This window comes from Symphalangus syndactylus, chromosome 22 (assembly GCF_028878055.3).
Source record: "Symphalangus syndactylus isolate Jambi chromosome 22, NHGRI_mSymSyn1-v2.1_pri, whole genome shotgun sequence".
Taxonomy (NCBI): domain Eukaryota; kingdom Metazoa; phylum Chordata; class Mammalia; order Primates; family Hylobatidae; genus Symphalangus; species Symphalangus syndactylus.
Genome location: NC_072444.2, coordinates 9,707,456 through 9,724,334, shown reverse-complemented (window position 1 = coordinate 9,724,334; position 16,879 = coordinate 9,707,456). Strand labels below are relative to the sequence as shown.

Genomic DNA, 16,879 nt, shown 5'->3' with positions numbered 1-16,879 from the left:
AGTCAGGGTCTCACTCTGTCACCCAGGCTGGAGTGCAGTGGCTCGATCATGGCTCCTGCAGCTTTGACCTCCTGGGCTCACGTGATCTTCCTATCTCATCCTCCCAAGCAGCTGGGACTATAGGCATGTGCCACCACACCCAGCTAATTTTTGCAATTTTTGTAGAGATAGGGTTTCATCATGTTGCCCAAGCTGGTCTCAAACTCCTGGTCTCAAGCAATCCGTCTGCCTCAGCATCCCAAAGTGCTGGAATTACAGGTGTGAGCCACAGTGGCCAGCTTTAATGGTATATTTTGAATGTTCAAATAATTTTTCCTCATTTGTAATTAATTTTAAAGCTAAATCCCCAAGTAAGGTTCATTTTTTTCTTGTTACTCAAATGTTTATATTTTTGTAATAGAACTTAATGTACTAAGATGTGATTATGGAAATTGAAGGGTACGGACAATAAATTATATGGAATAGTTGTGTCAGTTTCCCAAACTGGGTGATTTATTATAATGACCTGAATAGTTAATAAAAATACAGACTTCTGGACCCCATCTCACACCTACTTACATAGAATTACCAGGAGAAGGGCATAAAACTGAACCAGAATTTTTCTGACATCAGTAACTAGTTTGACTTCTACATGTACCTGGTTAAGTCTGAGGTTCACTGTTATACCCACTGCTGAAGACTATTTGTAGATTCTATATCTTAGAAGGTGGTGATATTTCTATGATCCAGTATCCACTGGACCAGTTCCTAAAACCCAATGGTCCTAGAATATTATGTTATAGCAACATCCCGTACATACTCAACTGAGCATCTAGAGAATAAATAGAAACAACAGCACCAAGACAGTGAATTAACTCTAGCACTTGTTAAATATTTAAATTATTATCCTTAGAGAAATGACATACTGCCTCAAAATATAATTATTTTCAAAGTTCTATAAACATAAATTTTGCTTAACAATGAATACACCATGAAAAAACAATTGCTTTAAAATAAAATGACCAAAAAAACCCAACAACATCCAAGTCCATAAAGTGGCATGACAAATACCTCCTTCTCATTCAACAGAACTATTAACAACACAAACAACAGGTGAATGGATAAAGAAAATGCGGAACAGACACACAATGGAGTATTACTGAGCCTTAAAAAGAGGAAATTCTGACACATGCTACAAATGGATGGACCTTAAAGACATCATGATGAATCACAAAAGGACAAATACTGTATGACTCCATTTCTGTGAGGTACTTAGAGCAGTCACAATCATGCAGACAGAAAGTAGAATGGTGGTTGCCAGGAGCTGGAGATCGGGGAACGGAGAATATTGTTTAGTGAACATGGAATTTCAGTTTGGAAAGATGACTAAAGTTCTAGAGATGAATGGTAGTGATGGTTGCAAGACAAAGTGATTGTACTTAGTGCCACTAAACTGTACACTTAAAATGGTAAATTGTATATTGTATGTATTTTATCATAGTAAAAAAATTGCTGAAGGTAAAAGAAGAGATAATTGCAGGAAAAGATGAAGGTGATGGGTTCTTTCAAACAACTGGAGAGGTTAGCCTTCGATAAGAGCAAGGGAATTTCAGAGGAAAGACAAACAATATCCAAGAGAAGCAGATTAAGTAGGTAGATTTGGTGACAGAGAAGGGAGATGCTCCTAATCTCTCTTTGAACTAGGGAGCAAGATCCACAGCTGAGTGAATGGAAATAGCAGGAAAGGGAGGGAAAAGGGAGAAGGCAGGGGAAAAGGAGGGAGAGAATAAAGGAATTAAGATGATTTTAGAGGCTGGGAAATCAGACATACCAGGAAAGGGGCTTAAGTGCCTGTTTTAGATCTAATCATGAATAGAAACTAAGAACAGTTAGCACAATTTTGTGTTTTTCTCTCACAATGTACAAGTGATTGGGAATAAGTATAGAATAGGTGGCTAGTTGGGTTTAATCAGGGTTGTGATTTTGCTAGGCAAGTATGACAGAAAAAAGTGAGGAAGTTAAGAATGTTTGTAAGGGACTAATTACAGTAGATCTTATAGTTAAGTTTATTTTTCTTTCTTTTTTTTTTTTTAATGAGACAGCATCTTGCTCTGCCACCAACCCAGGATGGAGTTCCGTGGCGCAATCTTGGCTCACCACAACTTCTGGCCCCTGGGCTCAAGCAATCCTCCTGCCTCAGCCCCGAGTAGCTGGGACTAAAGGTGTGCACCACCACTCCTGGATAATTTTTTGTGTGTTTTTTATAGAGATGGCGTCTTGCTGTGTCGCCCAGGTTGGTCTCAAACTACTGAACTCAAGCGATCTGCCCACCTGGACCTCCAAAAGTGGAGCCACCAACCACACCTGGCCAGTTAAGTTGCTTTTTTTTTTTTTTTTGAGACAGAGTCTTTGTCGCCCAGGCTGGAGTGCAGTGGCGCATTCTTGGCTCACTGTACCCTCCACCTCGTGGGTTCAAGCCATTCTCCTGCCTCAGTCTCCCAAGTAGCTGGGATTATAGGCTCAAGCCACCACGCCGAGCTAATTTTTGTGTTTTTAGTAGAAACAAGGTTCCGCCATGTTGGTCTCTTATAAGGAAGAAACTAAAGTTCTTTTTAAGGGGTGATGGTGAAAATATGACAGATGATTTAATTGATGGTTTAAGACATCATATGGCTAGCATGGCAGTTCCAGAACAAATGAGCTGGGATGATGGTGTGTGGAGGTAAAAGTGTAGGATTCTTGAAATTAATGTGGTAGAGGTGATGCAGTTACTGGCTCATATGGTTGGCACACAAACGACAGAAGGTAAGAACTATGGAAAACTGAAAACCATAGTATGAAGAAGCCAAACTGTGAGGTGCAAGCTGCCTCTTTTCTTTTCTTTTCTTTTTTTTTGAGATGGAGTCTCGCTCTGTCGCCCAGGCTGGAGTGCAGTGGCGCGATCTTAGCTCACCGCAAGCTCCGCCTCCCGGGTTCACACCATTCTCCTGCCTCAGCCTCCTGAGTAGCTGGGACTACAGGTGCCCGCCAACACGCCCGGTTAATAATTTTGTATTTTTAGTAGAGACGGGGTTTCACCGTGTTAGCCAGGATGGTCTCAATCTCCTGACCTCGTGATCCACCTGCCCTGGTCTCCCAAAATGCTGGGATTACAGGCGTGACCGTGCCCGGCGCAAGCTGCCTCTTTTCTATAAGAGGAGTGGCGTTAATGACTAAGTCATTTCATAACCATTTGGTAATTAATACCAAATCTCTTGGATTTTATTTATTTCGCTTATGCTTCCTATTCTGTATATTGTACGTTTGACTGAAGAATATGGTGCTTTTCATCTTTACCATTGAGTCTCCTCTATGTAGCACAGTGCCTGATATACAACATGAGTTTGGTACATATTGTTGAATAAATAATGAATGCATAAGAACAAATCAGTGCACATGTTTCAGGAAAAAACTATTTGGAAAAAAAATTTTAATCTTAAGCCGGGCATGGTGGCTCACACCTGTAATCCCAACACTCTGGGAGGCTGAGGCGGGCGGATCACGAGTTCAGGAGATCGAGACCATCCTGGCTAACATGGTGAAACTCCGTCTCTACTAAAAATACAAAAAATTAGCCAGGTGTGGTGGTGGGCACCTATAGTCCCAGCTACTCAGGAGGCTGAGGCAGGAGAATGGCGTGAACCCGGGAGGTAGAGCTTGCAGTAAACTGAGATTGCGCCACTGCACTGCAGCCTGGGAGACAGAGCTAGACTCTGTCTCAAAAAAAAAAAAAAAAAAAAAAAAAAAAGAAGAAAAGAAATTTTAATCTTAAACCAAATAGTTTCAAAATGTAACAGCTGATGGTAAGAACCAAAAAGAGGGCAAAGCATGCCCATACGCTAATCAGCATGTGGAAAAAAAAAAAAAAAAAAAAAAAAACTTATGAGTAGTTCATTAAAAAGAAAGCAAACTTTACATACCTTATAGTTTGCTCTCCTGATTCCTGCATCTTGGCTTTTTTCACCTGCAAAAATAAATATACAAAGGTATCAATGTACTTGATCTGTTTTTTAAATCATTTAGCTACTCAAACAACAGGCTATTAACTATTACAGGATAACTTTTAATTTTGTTTAGTTTAGATTTAATTAACCCTTGTTATATTTTAGAGCTAGAAATGAAGTTTGTTTTTTAAATGGAGCTCTTCTTTTTAATGAAAAAAGTGTTCTTCTGATTAAAAAAACACTGTTTACCAGAATTTTTACTCAAGGTAGACAGAATGTTTACTAGGATAAAGTATCCAAGCTTTGATACAAACTAGTTGGTTTTATACTGTAACAGGCAAATTATATTTAAACAAACAGTAAAGATGGCAATCTAAGTATCACCTACTCATTTATTTAACAAAAATGGCTTTATACTTAAGTTAGTTTAGTGTCAAAAATTAATATGAATTCTTATCAGGTTACCAGTAATTTAGAAAATATTGTTAACCCTGTATTTTTTTTTTCATATTTCACATTTTCTATTTCCTTCTGGGGAGAAGGCACTCCCATTGAAACAGTGTAAGAATCCACAAATGAAAGATAATGGTTAATACTAATGGATTTTTCTGTTTTCATATTATAGAGAATTTGATTTTAGAACTCTCTGGTTAGAACTGGTTGTAGTAGAAACATGTCTAATATGCTTAGCCATTCAAATTATGAATATTTAAAAGTATTTCAAGCTAATAGAAGAAGGCAGAAACTCTCCTAGATAATTTGAAGCAAACATATCAGGTGGAATCATAGATATTTAACATTACATTGACTATTTCAGACAAGGTAAATAATACATGCAAGCCCCATAAAATTTGTCGTGGCCATATACTCCTCATGAGAATACACAACCACGACCAAACATTCTTGGTTCCTTGCTTATGGCACGTCAGAATGTGTTCCATTCAATGTTCTCTTAATTTTCATAGGTACCAAAAAGGAGAAAATAAAGAAACAAAGGCAATTTAAAAAAACATTTCTAAATTTAAAACAAAAATTACATTAAAGCATTTGAAGCAAAAACAAAAAACAAAACCTTGAGGTGGGCAAATCCTGATTAAGCATGACATTAAATCCAAAAGCCATAAAGGAGAAAATAGATATGATTACACAAAAATTTTAAACTTCTATATGATAAAAGACACCGTAAAACAACCAGGAGGTTGAGGGATTCCAGGATAGTATGCAGACTGTGACAAAAAAATCTAACGTATTACTAATGTATATGACTATCTCACTGAAAGAGGTGAGGGAAATATGATCTGACCTAGATAATATAGGAAAACAGTGTTTTGCCTGGAAACTATAAGGCTAAAGACAAGAAAAATTCAACTATCTAGTTTATCTGCCTGCCATAATTTCACAAATGACAAAATATAGCCTTTTTTTATAAAATGTTCTGCCCTTCCTACCTAAAGATGATAGTAGTTACATATGGTCAGATAATAATGTACTCTTCCAATAGTGGAGAAGAATTTATGCTTAGCTCATCCAAAGACTCTTTGCTATCAAAGAAATGTAATTATGAGCTGGTTGGCTGAGTAACCGAAACAGTCTATACTCTTCAAACAGTAATTTAAACAAAGAAAATTAGAGCACTGAGGAGTCTAACTTATCACAGTCTTCATTTTATTAGAGGTATAGAGCAACAAATTTAGCTAATCAACTCCAAAAGAAAAAAGGAAAAAAAAAAACGGGTCCTGGAGCAACAGTTTTAAATTTACTTTTTATTTGTTATTATTTTTTTTGAGACAGGGTCTTGTTCTGTCACCCAGGCTGGAATGCCATGGTGTAATCTCGGCTCACTGTAACCTCTGTCTCCGGGGTTCAAGCAGTTCTTGTGCCTCAGCCTCTCGAGTAGCAGGGACCACAGGTGCACACTACCATGCTCAGCTAATTTTGCTATTTTTTCTATTTTTAGTAGAGACCGGGTTTCACCACGTTGGCCAGGATGGTTTTGAACTCCTGGCCTCAAGTGATCTGCCCACCTTGGTCTCCCAAAGTGCTGAGATTACAGGCGTGAGCCACTGTGCCTAGCCAAAAATTTATTTACTTTCAAGGAAGAACTATGCTTCTTTACGCTTCTTCACTTTTAATTTATTACCGTGCCAATCCAGTGCAGAGTATATATTCATAAATAGAAAGGGAGAAAATGTATCTAAAGTCATATCTACCAAGCAGAAAAGTCTGGGGAAGGAAAAGGTGTTAACAATGTATTTTTTTTTTTTTTTTTTTTTACCTCATATGGCCCATTGTTTGTCTTGATTTGAGCAATTATGCCCCCTCTAAGGCAGGGATAGGAAGCATGTACTAACTAGGCAGTAGAGGCAGGTAAATTAACTAAAGAAGACAGACAGATTTTACTCAATTATAGAAGTATCAGTTCAAACAATACAAGCCAGAAACTGACAGAAAATGATTCCTGGTTGTTAAGAGAAATAGCAAAGATTGAGCAACAATTTTCGGGAGAGTTTACAGAGTAATATAGTACTTGCAATAATGAATACTGAAAACTACACAGCAAACTAAGCAAAGATTCAAGTAGAAACTGGTCCTATAGGGAACAATTTTCATTAACAAAACCAGTATAGATTATACAAGCAGCTGGTATCCAAGGAATTGGGACCATACCAGGACAGTAGTAGGACAGTAATACAAGCTGCCAGTAAGTAAGAAAGCAATAAAGCTGAAAAAGCTCTGTTAGAGTTAAAAGTGAAGAAATCAGAATCTCTTTTTGCATGACATAATTTTGTATACAGAAATCTTAACGAATCCATTAAGAAACCACTAGAACTGATAAACAAGTTCAGCAAGGCAGCAAAATACAAGACAAACATTCAAAAATCAATTATATTTCTATATACTTGCAATGAACAATTCAAAAATGAAAAAAAATCCATTCACAATAGCATCAAAAGGAATAAAATACTTAGGAATATGGCCGGGTCCAGTGGCTCATGCTTCTAATCCCAGCACTTTGGGAGACCGAGGCAGGTGGATCACCTGAGGTCAGGAGTCCAAGACCAGGCTGGCCAACATGGTGAAACCCCATCTCTATTAAAAATACAAAAATTAGCTAGGTGTGGTGGTGCACGCCTGTAATCTCAGCTACTCAGGAGGCTGAGGCAGGAGAATCGCCTGAACCTGGGAGGTGGAGGTTGCAATGAGCTGAGATTGCGCCACTGCACTCCAGCCTGGGTGACAAGGCGAGATTCTGTCTAAAACAAACAAACAAACAAACAAAAAAACTTAGGAATAAACCTAACAGAAGAAAAAGTACAATACATGTTAAAAGAAATTTAAGAAGAGCTAAATAAATGCAAAGACACCCCACATCCAGGGACAGAAGAATTCATCTTGTAAAGATGGTAATACTCCCCAAATTGGTCTACAGTCAATCCAATCAAAATCCCAGCTGGCTGCATTGAAGAAATTCACAAGTTGATCTTAAATTTCATATGGAAATGAAAGTGACCCAGAATAGCTAAAACAATCTTGAAAAAAAAAAAAAGAACAAAGTTAAGGGACTCACATTTTTCCAATTCTTTTTTATTTTTATTTTTTAAGACAGAGTCTCACTCTGTCACCCAGGCTGGAGTGCAGTGGTGTGATCTCGGCTCACTGCAACCTCCACCTCCTGGGTTCAAGCATTTCTCGCGCCTTGGCCTCCCGAATAGCTGGGACTACAGGTGCGTGCCACCATGCCTGGCTAATTTTTTTGTATGTTTAACAGAGATGGGGTTTCACCATGTTGGCCAGGCTGGTCTTAGACCTCAGGTGATCTGCCCACCTCGGCCTCCCAAATTGCTGGGATTACAGGCATGAGCCACTGCGCCCGGCCCCATTTTTCAATTTCAAAACTTACTATAAAGCTAGAGTAATCAAGACGGTGTGGTGCTGGCATAAGGATGGATATATGGATCACTGGAACAGAATTGAGAGTCCTGAAATAGACCTCTACATTTGTTGGGTCAACTGATTTTCAACAAGGGTACCACATTTACAGTCAAATTATTTTCAACAAAAGTGCCATGACGATTCAACAAAGAAAGAATAGTCTTTTCAACAAATAAAGCTGAACTCGTACCTCAAGCTATATGCAAAAATTAACTCAAAATGGATCAAAGCACTAAATGTAAAAGCTAAAGCTATAAAATTCTTAGGAGAATATGTATGCTCTCATCACTTGTAAAAATATAGGCTGGAGGCAGTGGCTCACATCTGTAATCCCAACACTTTGGGAGGCTGAGGCAGGTGGATCATGAGGTCAGGAGTTCAAGACCAGCCTGGCCAAGATGGCGAAACCCCGTCTCTACTAAAAATACAAAAATTATTCAGGTGTGGGCGGGTGCCTGTAATCCCAGCTACTCGGGAGGCTGAGGCAGGGAACTGCTTGAACCCGGGAGGTGGAGGTTGCAGTGAGCTGAAATAGTGACACTACACTCCAGCCTGGGCAACAGAGTGAGGATCGCTTAAGGTCAAGAGTCTGATACCAGCTGGGCAACAGAGCAAGACCCCATCTCGACAAAAAGATTTAAAAAACAGTTGGGTGTGGTGGCTCACACCTGTAATCCTAGGTACTCAGCAGGCTGAGATGGGAGGATTGTTTCAGCCCAGGAGTTTAAGGATGCAATGAGCCACGATTGTGCCACTGTACTCCAGTCTGGGTGACAAAATGAGACCCTGCCTCAAAAAAAAAAAAAAAAAAACAGAAAAAGAAAAAAGGAAGATGCCTTAAAATTTATTCTGGTAATGGTTACAAAACCATTTTAGAATAGACTAAAAACTACGGCACTGTATACACTAAAAGGGTGAATTGTAGGATATGTAAATTACATGTCAATAAAGCTGGTATCTTAAAAAATGACATAATCCTATGGGCATATAATGGCTAATGATAACACAGAAAGAAGCACTGACAAATTCATAAATCAGGGTTCTATTTTTGCTTCTGCTACAATGTATAATCACACTTTAAACATAACACAGCAAGGAAACAAAAAACCCAGTATACAAATTCAGAATATCCAGGCTCAAGACTAAGTTCTGAGAGTTAATTCACTGCATGTCTTCTCTGTATCTGTTTCTTCATCTGTAAAAAAAAGATACAACTACCTACTTCACAGGGCTCGTGTTCCAACAGCAGGAAACAGCAGCATTAACACTACAAGGATGCTGGCTGAATAAACTTAAGGATGTGCACTGTTAACATAATATGTAAAGATGAAATTTAAAGAGGAAAAGAGTGAGCTGCTTATGAAAAACAAAGTGCTATGTAATCGTTAAATTTTAGTGTTATTACCATAGAAAGCAAGAACAAAGTTGAATCCCAGAAATTTCAAGACAGGCTTAAGAAATAGGGCTCTCTAGTTAAGAAAATTGTATTAAGCATCTCAAATGTCATTCTGAAATTGCTCTGTGATGACTTACAAGTAATGGCTCTGAAGGTTTAAACAAGAGGCAAAAGCATGCTAGTGCTAGGTAAATTGTAATCTTGGCAATAATAAATACAATGGTAGGGTAAAAGTCTTCATGGAGACTATAAAAAGGATGTTTATGTCAAGATTTATCCAACACTGTCCAACAAAGAGAAGGACACTGTTCTGTTTTACTAAAAAGTCATATTCCATATGCTAGAGGGGTAAAGAGTTTGATCATAACCTAGATGAAATTTCACACAAAAAACAATTTAATGCCATTTTCATTGACCGTGCTTACTAATAGCTATCTAATTATTAATTTGACTTCAAGAACTTAACATAAGGAAAGCAGGACCTAGAGAGGGAGGTAAGCATTCCAAATTATTAGAGAGGTAAATATTTATGGCAGAGACAACTTCCTGTTCTACCACTGCATGTTAGGTGTGACTTCTGATGGTGGCAAAAAATCTTTTTGTCTTCTCTATCAAGAAGAGTAATCTACAAACTGTAAACAATAGCATACTAAATTTTTCAAAAAGAGTTTATTCCTGTATTTATAAGCAAGCACCTCAATTATTTTAAATAAGTTCTAACCCTCCAGACTCATAGAAGCTTTATCCCATAGACCTGTAACTTACAAACATGATTGCTAAACCAGTGTTTATCATCTCTGAAAAATCACAGAAAATAAGAGAGGTGCTTGAAACAGAATATAAAGAAATGAGGACAAGGTGGGGGAGCTGCTTGAGCCCAGGAGTTCGAGATCAGCCTGGGCAACAGGGCAAAACCCCGTGTCTACTGAAAATACAAAAAAATTAGTTGGGTGTGCTGGTAGTCCCAGCTACTTGGGAGGCTGAGGTGGGAGGATTGCTTCAACCTGGGAGGCGGAGGCTGCAGTGAGCCAAGATGCCACCACTGCACTACAGCCTGGGCGACAGGGTGAAACCCTGTCTCAAACAAAACAAAACAAAACAAAAAAAGAAATGTTTCACTACTTGGTTTGTTTGTTGTAATTTAAAGGTGATGGCAGAGAGGAATTGGGTGCTGGAAACTATAAACTAGTGCTAATTTAATGCTGATTGATGACAGTGTTCTAAAACAGATTATTGAACAGACCTTTGTAGATACCTAGAAAGGATATGACAATCACCTGGAGCTATTACAGATTTTCTCTAAGAACACTCAACATTTTTATTAATAGCTTAAAGATTTAGGCTATAAATAGGTAAAGTATATGATAGAAAGCTGGAAAGAATAAGATTTTGAATTAAGGTATCAAAGGGTGATAATGTTACTTCTTCAGGGACTCTCAGTGCGTAAACTGTAGTGTGAGGTATTTCTTATTCTCAATCCACTGCTGTTCTTTATACTCTATTCTCCAAGTAGAGGCTGTACAATAATCAGTCAAAAGGATCCCCTCATCTGTGGATAAGATTCTTGCATTTTTGGGCCGGGAGCAGTGGCTCATGCCTGTAATCCCAGCACTTTGACAGGCCAAGGCAGGCGGATCACGAGGTCAGGAGATCGAGACCATCCTGGCTAACACGGTGAAACCCCATCTCTACTAAAAATACAAAAAAATTAGCCGGGCGAGGTGGTGGGCGCCTGCAGTCCCAGCTACTCGAGAGGCTGAGGCAGGAGAATGGCGTGAACCCCAGGGGGCGGAGCCTGCAGTGAGCCGAAATCACGCCAGTGCACTCCAGCCTGGGCGACAGCGAGACTCCGCCTCAAAAAAAAAAAAAAAAAAAAAGATTCTTGCATTTTTGGAAGGTGATTTATAGTTATATAACAGTTATTTACAACTCAGTTGAGGATTGATAAGCAATAAAGGGAAACTGAAAGAATCTGAAGTTAAAATTTATTGCACTGTGAGTTATCTCAACAAAATCTTTTTTTTTTTTTTTTTTTTTTGAGACAGAGTCTCACTCACTCTGTTGTCCAGGCTGGAGTGCACTTGCACAATCTCGGCTCACTGCAACCTCCACCTCCTGGGTTCAAGTGATTCTCCTGCCTCAGCTTCCCAAGTAGCTGGGATTACAGGCATGCGCCACCACACCTGGCTAATTTTTGTATTTTTAGCAGAGATGTGGTCTCCCCATGTTGGCCAGGCTGGTCTCAATCTCCTGGCCTCAAGTGATCCACGCACCTCCACCATCCAAAGTGCTGGGATTACAGGCATAAGCCACTGCGTCCGGCCGATCTGAACAAAATCTTGAGGTAGAGCAAGCAATTAGTGGAGAAATAAGAGAAGGGATAATTCAATAAGGAAAAGTCAAGAAGAGACAATGGGATTAAAATAACTTCAATAATAACGACCATCAGTAACATCTCTAGGATTAAAAATATTGGCTTTATTTATCATCAACTTGGGATGGGACCATTCTTTCCACTCATATTTTATATCTCCACTACAGCCTGTGAAAAGTTGTTTTTTTACCTCAAAATGTGTCATTACTCTTCCTGTTCTATTTTAAACATTAATAAGTATTGTGTTTTCTTAGATTTTGGATTTGTCTGTTTGACATCCATTAATCACAGAGCCAAACTCAAGGCCAAAGTTGTTTTTTTATCTCCCCTGAGATCCAATGCCTATACTCTGAACCACCTCCTTTTTCTAACTCTCACACACTAAGCCCCTATTTCTCCTGCCCTAAATCATAAGTCAACCCAGGACAAAGTACCACCAGAAAACCAGGGACAGCCCATAGGCCACAATGTCTGACAGAATTATTCAAACTAGTCAACCCTAAGCTGTTTAGCCTGCCTACTTTGCTTTTCCTGTGGAAACCTCAATAAGTCCGTGGCCCGTGCCTTCCTCCCACTCTTTTCTGCCTCCTGACCAACAGTGGTACTTCCCCCGTGTGGCATGCTATGCCTCTTGTTTCAAGGGGAACTATGAGTAGACACTCAATTTTTCTTCCAGTGGCACTGATCTCTCCATGTCGTCATTCAATCACCTTTTTATATTAAGATCTGGGCACAAATCAATAAGGAAATAATGCCCTGTGACAATCATTTATAATCAGCAGAAATTTTGGTTTTAAAGTGCTTCAATTTCTTACCTTTCTCTGAAGTAATAATCAGGTTTTGCACATCATGTTACAGAAGTTCAAGAGAATGACAAGGAAATGAAGCAGGGCAAAAGAGATAGATGACTTGTTAGCAGGTCAGCCTCACAATTCTCATTACCTTAAACAGGTAAGGAGTAACTAACAATACCCGTATTTCAACAGTATGTCAACACTCACAGAAGTCTTTTAAAAATATGACTAGACCTTTGTCTTACCACATTAAAAACTCAACGGCATAATTTTCCCTGGTACATTTAGTATCTACGATTCAGCTATTTGTTCCAATAGTGTAAATCCTAAACACACTGCTCAAGATAATTTTTAACTCTACCATTTCTCTGATAATTAAAGTCTCACCAGGGATAGGGGATCACATTTCAAATGTTTCAAAAGGTCTTTTTACCAGTTGCTAATGTCTTCTTAGTTTTATACTTACCTCAACTGAGGGGGCTAAAAGAATAATGACAAAGTAATCATCAATATGCATTTCTCAATATAAAGAAAAATATTAAAAATATATTAAAGGACTTTATCATTTAAATGGGAGCTAGTACACCTAAAGAATACAACTAGAACATGAAAAACATATCCTATTATTTGCTTTCAAAATTCAAACTTTTCTAGGTTAGATTTTCATAAAGTAAACATGTACCATGCTGTATCCTCTCTTAATATGAAATGTAAGAGGCCCACTCAGGATAGCAAATTGAATCGGTATTTACCAAACTTCAGAGAAAGAAACTGAAGACAAAAGGAAAAGACCCTCTAGCATAAAAGTTATCTTAAAAGAATGACACTATTGCTTTTGTTTTTTAAATATTAAGGGCCAAAAACCAAAAAGAAGATAAACCCGTATCACCTGGGGACATTTAAAATTATTTTATTATGTTAAATATTTAAAAGAAATTAAGAATTCAATATAGTCTCTAGGGTTTTATCTGTTTTTAAGAATTAGCTAGTGGTCAAATTATAACTTCCTCACTACTGCTACTTTTTTAAAAATTAGCTCTCTTAAGGAAATTTAGGTAAAAACAAAACTAAATTTTCTGGTAGAAATGGTGATATACTGTCAGATCAGTAAAGAGACATCCTCTTTTATTTTCTAAAAACTGTAACACTAGCCACTTATTTTTTTAAATGACATTTCTAAATGCAATATTCATTTTGTAATGCTAAATTTTCCTTAGACTCCTCAGAATTAAGTTAGAAAAATATAACATTGTTTTCTTGAAAGGAAACAAAGAATCTTTTCCTTATTTTTATTTCTAATTTGGAATCTATAACTGAATAATAATTAAAATCTCTTAAGATTAGCTCTTCTACAATCAACTTTAAACTGTTAAAGGAAATACTTACTGGTTGCTCTGGTAAATCTTGCTCTTCTTCCATGAGGACCAATATTTCTTTATTATGCTTATGTGACTGGATTGCAAGTCTCTCTCAGCAGTTTTCACAATCTGTTTTTAAAAAGGAGGATTCAAAGCTTTATACACTCTTAAAGTATTATCATTGAGGCCATCAGAGAATGATTTTTTAGTATTTTGCTACCCCAAGCTTTCTACGTGAGTTCCAATGACAAAATCTCAAACCTGCACGTGGCTTTTCAAAAATGACATGCTACACCAAATCAAGAGAGGTGTACACAATGACTTTTATAATACCTTGCAAAAGCCAACATGTGGAACCACTTCTGCTGGTTACTATGGTGCCTAATGCATTGAACATTTTACAATGACAGCCATGTATGTGCAGAAAATAAAATAATTTTTTAAGGATTAGAGTTACATTAAAAATGATAGAGACTGGCCTAGCAAGTCAGCAAGTTATGATAACATCTAACCTGCTTTAATGTGGAACATTTACATAACTGCTAACACAGACACACAGAATCACTTTAAATAGGACAAACCGGAATATCAACTAAATGCATTCACAACCAACCATCTGTCTATATGTCATCAATTTAAAGGAAAACTCAATTCTTCTGCATCTCAATAATAAAAATAAATATGTACAGTGAAACCTTGACTTTTAGAACTAAGGAAAATAATCTTCCAAAGATAGGACCTAATTTAATTCTGAAATAATGAGCTTCTACTAACTGTACTGCCCAATTATTTAAGCAAAATCTTTACATTCTCAGACCCTGCTCTTTCTGTCCTGATTTTCAAACAAAAAAGGAAAAATGGAATTCTAAGTCCACCTTACCACGTCCTACTGACAGAAGACAAAGAGACAAAAATTAGAAAGCTGCATACATTATAAAAATGAAATACTCCATTTCTATCTAACAAAAGTGAAACCAGCACTTCTCCCAAAAGATGTGATTGCTTGTACATTTAATTAAAGTCACAGATGTTTTTAGTTTTTCTACCAACCACTGTACCTAACTCACATACAAAGCTAAAGTATATAATCTTATCACAGAAGTACTGAAAATAGACAAATAATAAGAAAACAAAACACTTGTTATGCCAGTATACCACCACTCTACTTCTATTACTCTGTCGTGTTGCAGTACAACATAACTTTATTTTAGAGCCACACTCCAGAATGTGAAAAGGAGAGAAAACACACATAAGGTTACAATTAGATGCAAAGTTGTCCAGCTCTAACACAGCTTTATTCTCTACCCCGATGTAGAATAATATCAAAAGAAAAGTTTAAAGGTCAGAAGCACTTGATGCTCGATGCTCTCACGTGTAGCTCATACACATCATACACAAAGCCTCAAAAGCTAAGTTCTCCTACTACATGACGCAGATAACTAGTGATACAGAATTACAGAGTGCAATAAGTAAAGCTCATAGGAGCTATCTTCCCTGTGCTTGTTTTGCTCAGCATAGAACAACACAGTCAATGTGACTTAAAACTGATTCACAACTATGAAAGATCAAACATTTTTTGTTTTACTAGTTTATGTCTTAGTTTCAAATTGAAGTATCTTTTCTTTAAGGGACAATCCTTTTCATTTTATACTGTCTAAATGTACATTATGTACATATATTATTTCATCCCATTAGAAACAACAAAATAGGACCACATCATTAGGGAAATGGAATACCTTCAGTACCTCATTTGCTGAAAATTTTTTTTTTTTTTTTTTTTTTTTTTTTTTTTGAGATAGAGTTTCACTGTGTCACCCAGGCTGGAGTGCAGTGGCGCAATCTCGGCTAACTGCAACCTCCACCTCCTGGGTTCAAGCAATTTTCCTGCCTCAGGCTCCCAAGTAGCTGGGACTACAGGCGCGCCACCATGCCCAGCTAATTTTTGTATTTTTAGTAGAGATGGGTTTTTGCCACGTTGGCCAGCCTGGTCTTGAACTCCTGACCTCAGGTGATCTGCCTGCCTCAGCCTCCCAAAGTGCTGGGATTACAGGCATACGCCCGGCCAAGTTGTTGATTTTTTGTGTGACCAGTTCTCATCCATACAAAACTTACAACATTACATGTTCTTCCTAATTGAAGGCCATGACCATAAAACTACAATCTCTAGTATATTTTCAGCAAGGGAGATAAAAGGGATATCCACTCTACCATGGAGGAAGAGTTATAAATTTCATCTCTGATAGGAGGAAGGTAAGAATAATTGTTAAAAAATATATGTATGTGTATACACACTCAATAATGTGGTTTAATTTTGTTTTTAAACACAAAAACTAATTCGTTTTAAAGATCTGAATTACATAAAGGAGAACATAATACTACTTACAGGTCAAAAGGGGTCATGGGTTTTAAAAAGTAAGAAAACACTCTATCAAGCTGAATAATGAAGAATCATTTTAAAAGAAAAAACAGAAACATCACTATAAATGGTGGGGAAATAAATTATCAATAAATGTTAAAATATTGAATTTTGCTTTTTAGAAATATGGTAATATTAAATTGATTTTATAATAGAAAAAATCTACTATTTCTTGACATAAATTCTGTAAGCTGCAAGAAAACCTTCTTTTAAGGGAAAAATTTAAAGACATTCCTTTCTACATCTATTCTTTGAAAATACGCACCCTTTGTTGTTTCCGTCTTTAAAATTCCCTTTGTCTTCTCAGCTTTTCAATCTAGGAGAATAAAAAGGACACAAATAATTTCTACATTTAGAAGAAAAGAACTGGCCAGGCATGGTGGCTCACGCCTGTAATCCCAGCACTTTGGGAGGCCGAGGCAGGCGGATCACAAGGTCGGGAGATCAAGACCATCTTGGCCAACATGGTGAAACCCTGTCTCTACTAAAAATACAAAAATTAGCTGGGCGTGGTGGCGCAAGCCTGTAGTCCCAGCAACTTGGGAGGCTGAGGCAAGAGAATGCCGTGAACCTGGGAGGCGGAGGTTTCAGTGAGCTGAGATCGCACCGCTGCACTCCAGCCTGGTGACAGACTGAGACTCTGTCT

The 16,879-nt window shown here is 37.7% G+C and overlaps 1 protein-coding gene and 1 long non-coding RNA gene across 8 annotated transcripts in view; both read right to left on the bottom strand.

Moving 5' to 3' along the window:
• Positions 1 to 16,879, bottom strand: part of EYA3 (EYA transcriptional coactivator and phosphatase 3) — a 121,709-nt gene that overhangs the window by 76,744 nt on the left and 28,086 nt on the right. For 4 of the 7 annotated variants that reach the window (XM_055261313.2, XM_055261310.2, XM_055261316.2 and 1 more), the window contains exons 2-3: positions 13,846 to 13,946; positions 3,939 to 3,982 (exon numbers count right to left, since the gene is read on the bottom strand). In XM_055261313.2, the coding sequence (XP_055117288.1) occupies positions 3,939 to 3,982; positions 13,846 to 13,878 (77 nt within the window). In that variant the 5' untranslated portion in view covers positions 13,879 to 13,946. Of the gene's footprint in view, positions 1 to 3,938; positions 3,983 to 13,845; positions 13,947 to 16,498; positions 16,550 to 16,879 lie in introns of all 7 variants that reach the window. The other 3 variants (XM_063631444.1, XM_063631445.1, XM_063631446.1) reach the window with 1 other exon arrangement.
• The window catches only part of LOC134735618 (uncharacterized), a 290,658-nt gene that overhangs the window by 271,782 nt on the left and 1,997 nt on the right, over positions 1 to 16,879 (bottom strand). The window lies entirely within an intron of this gene.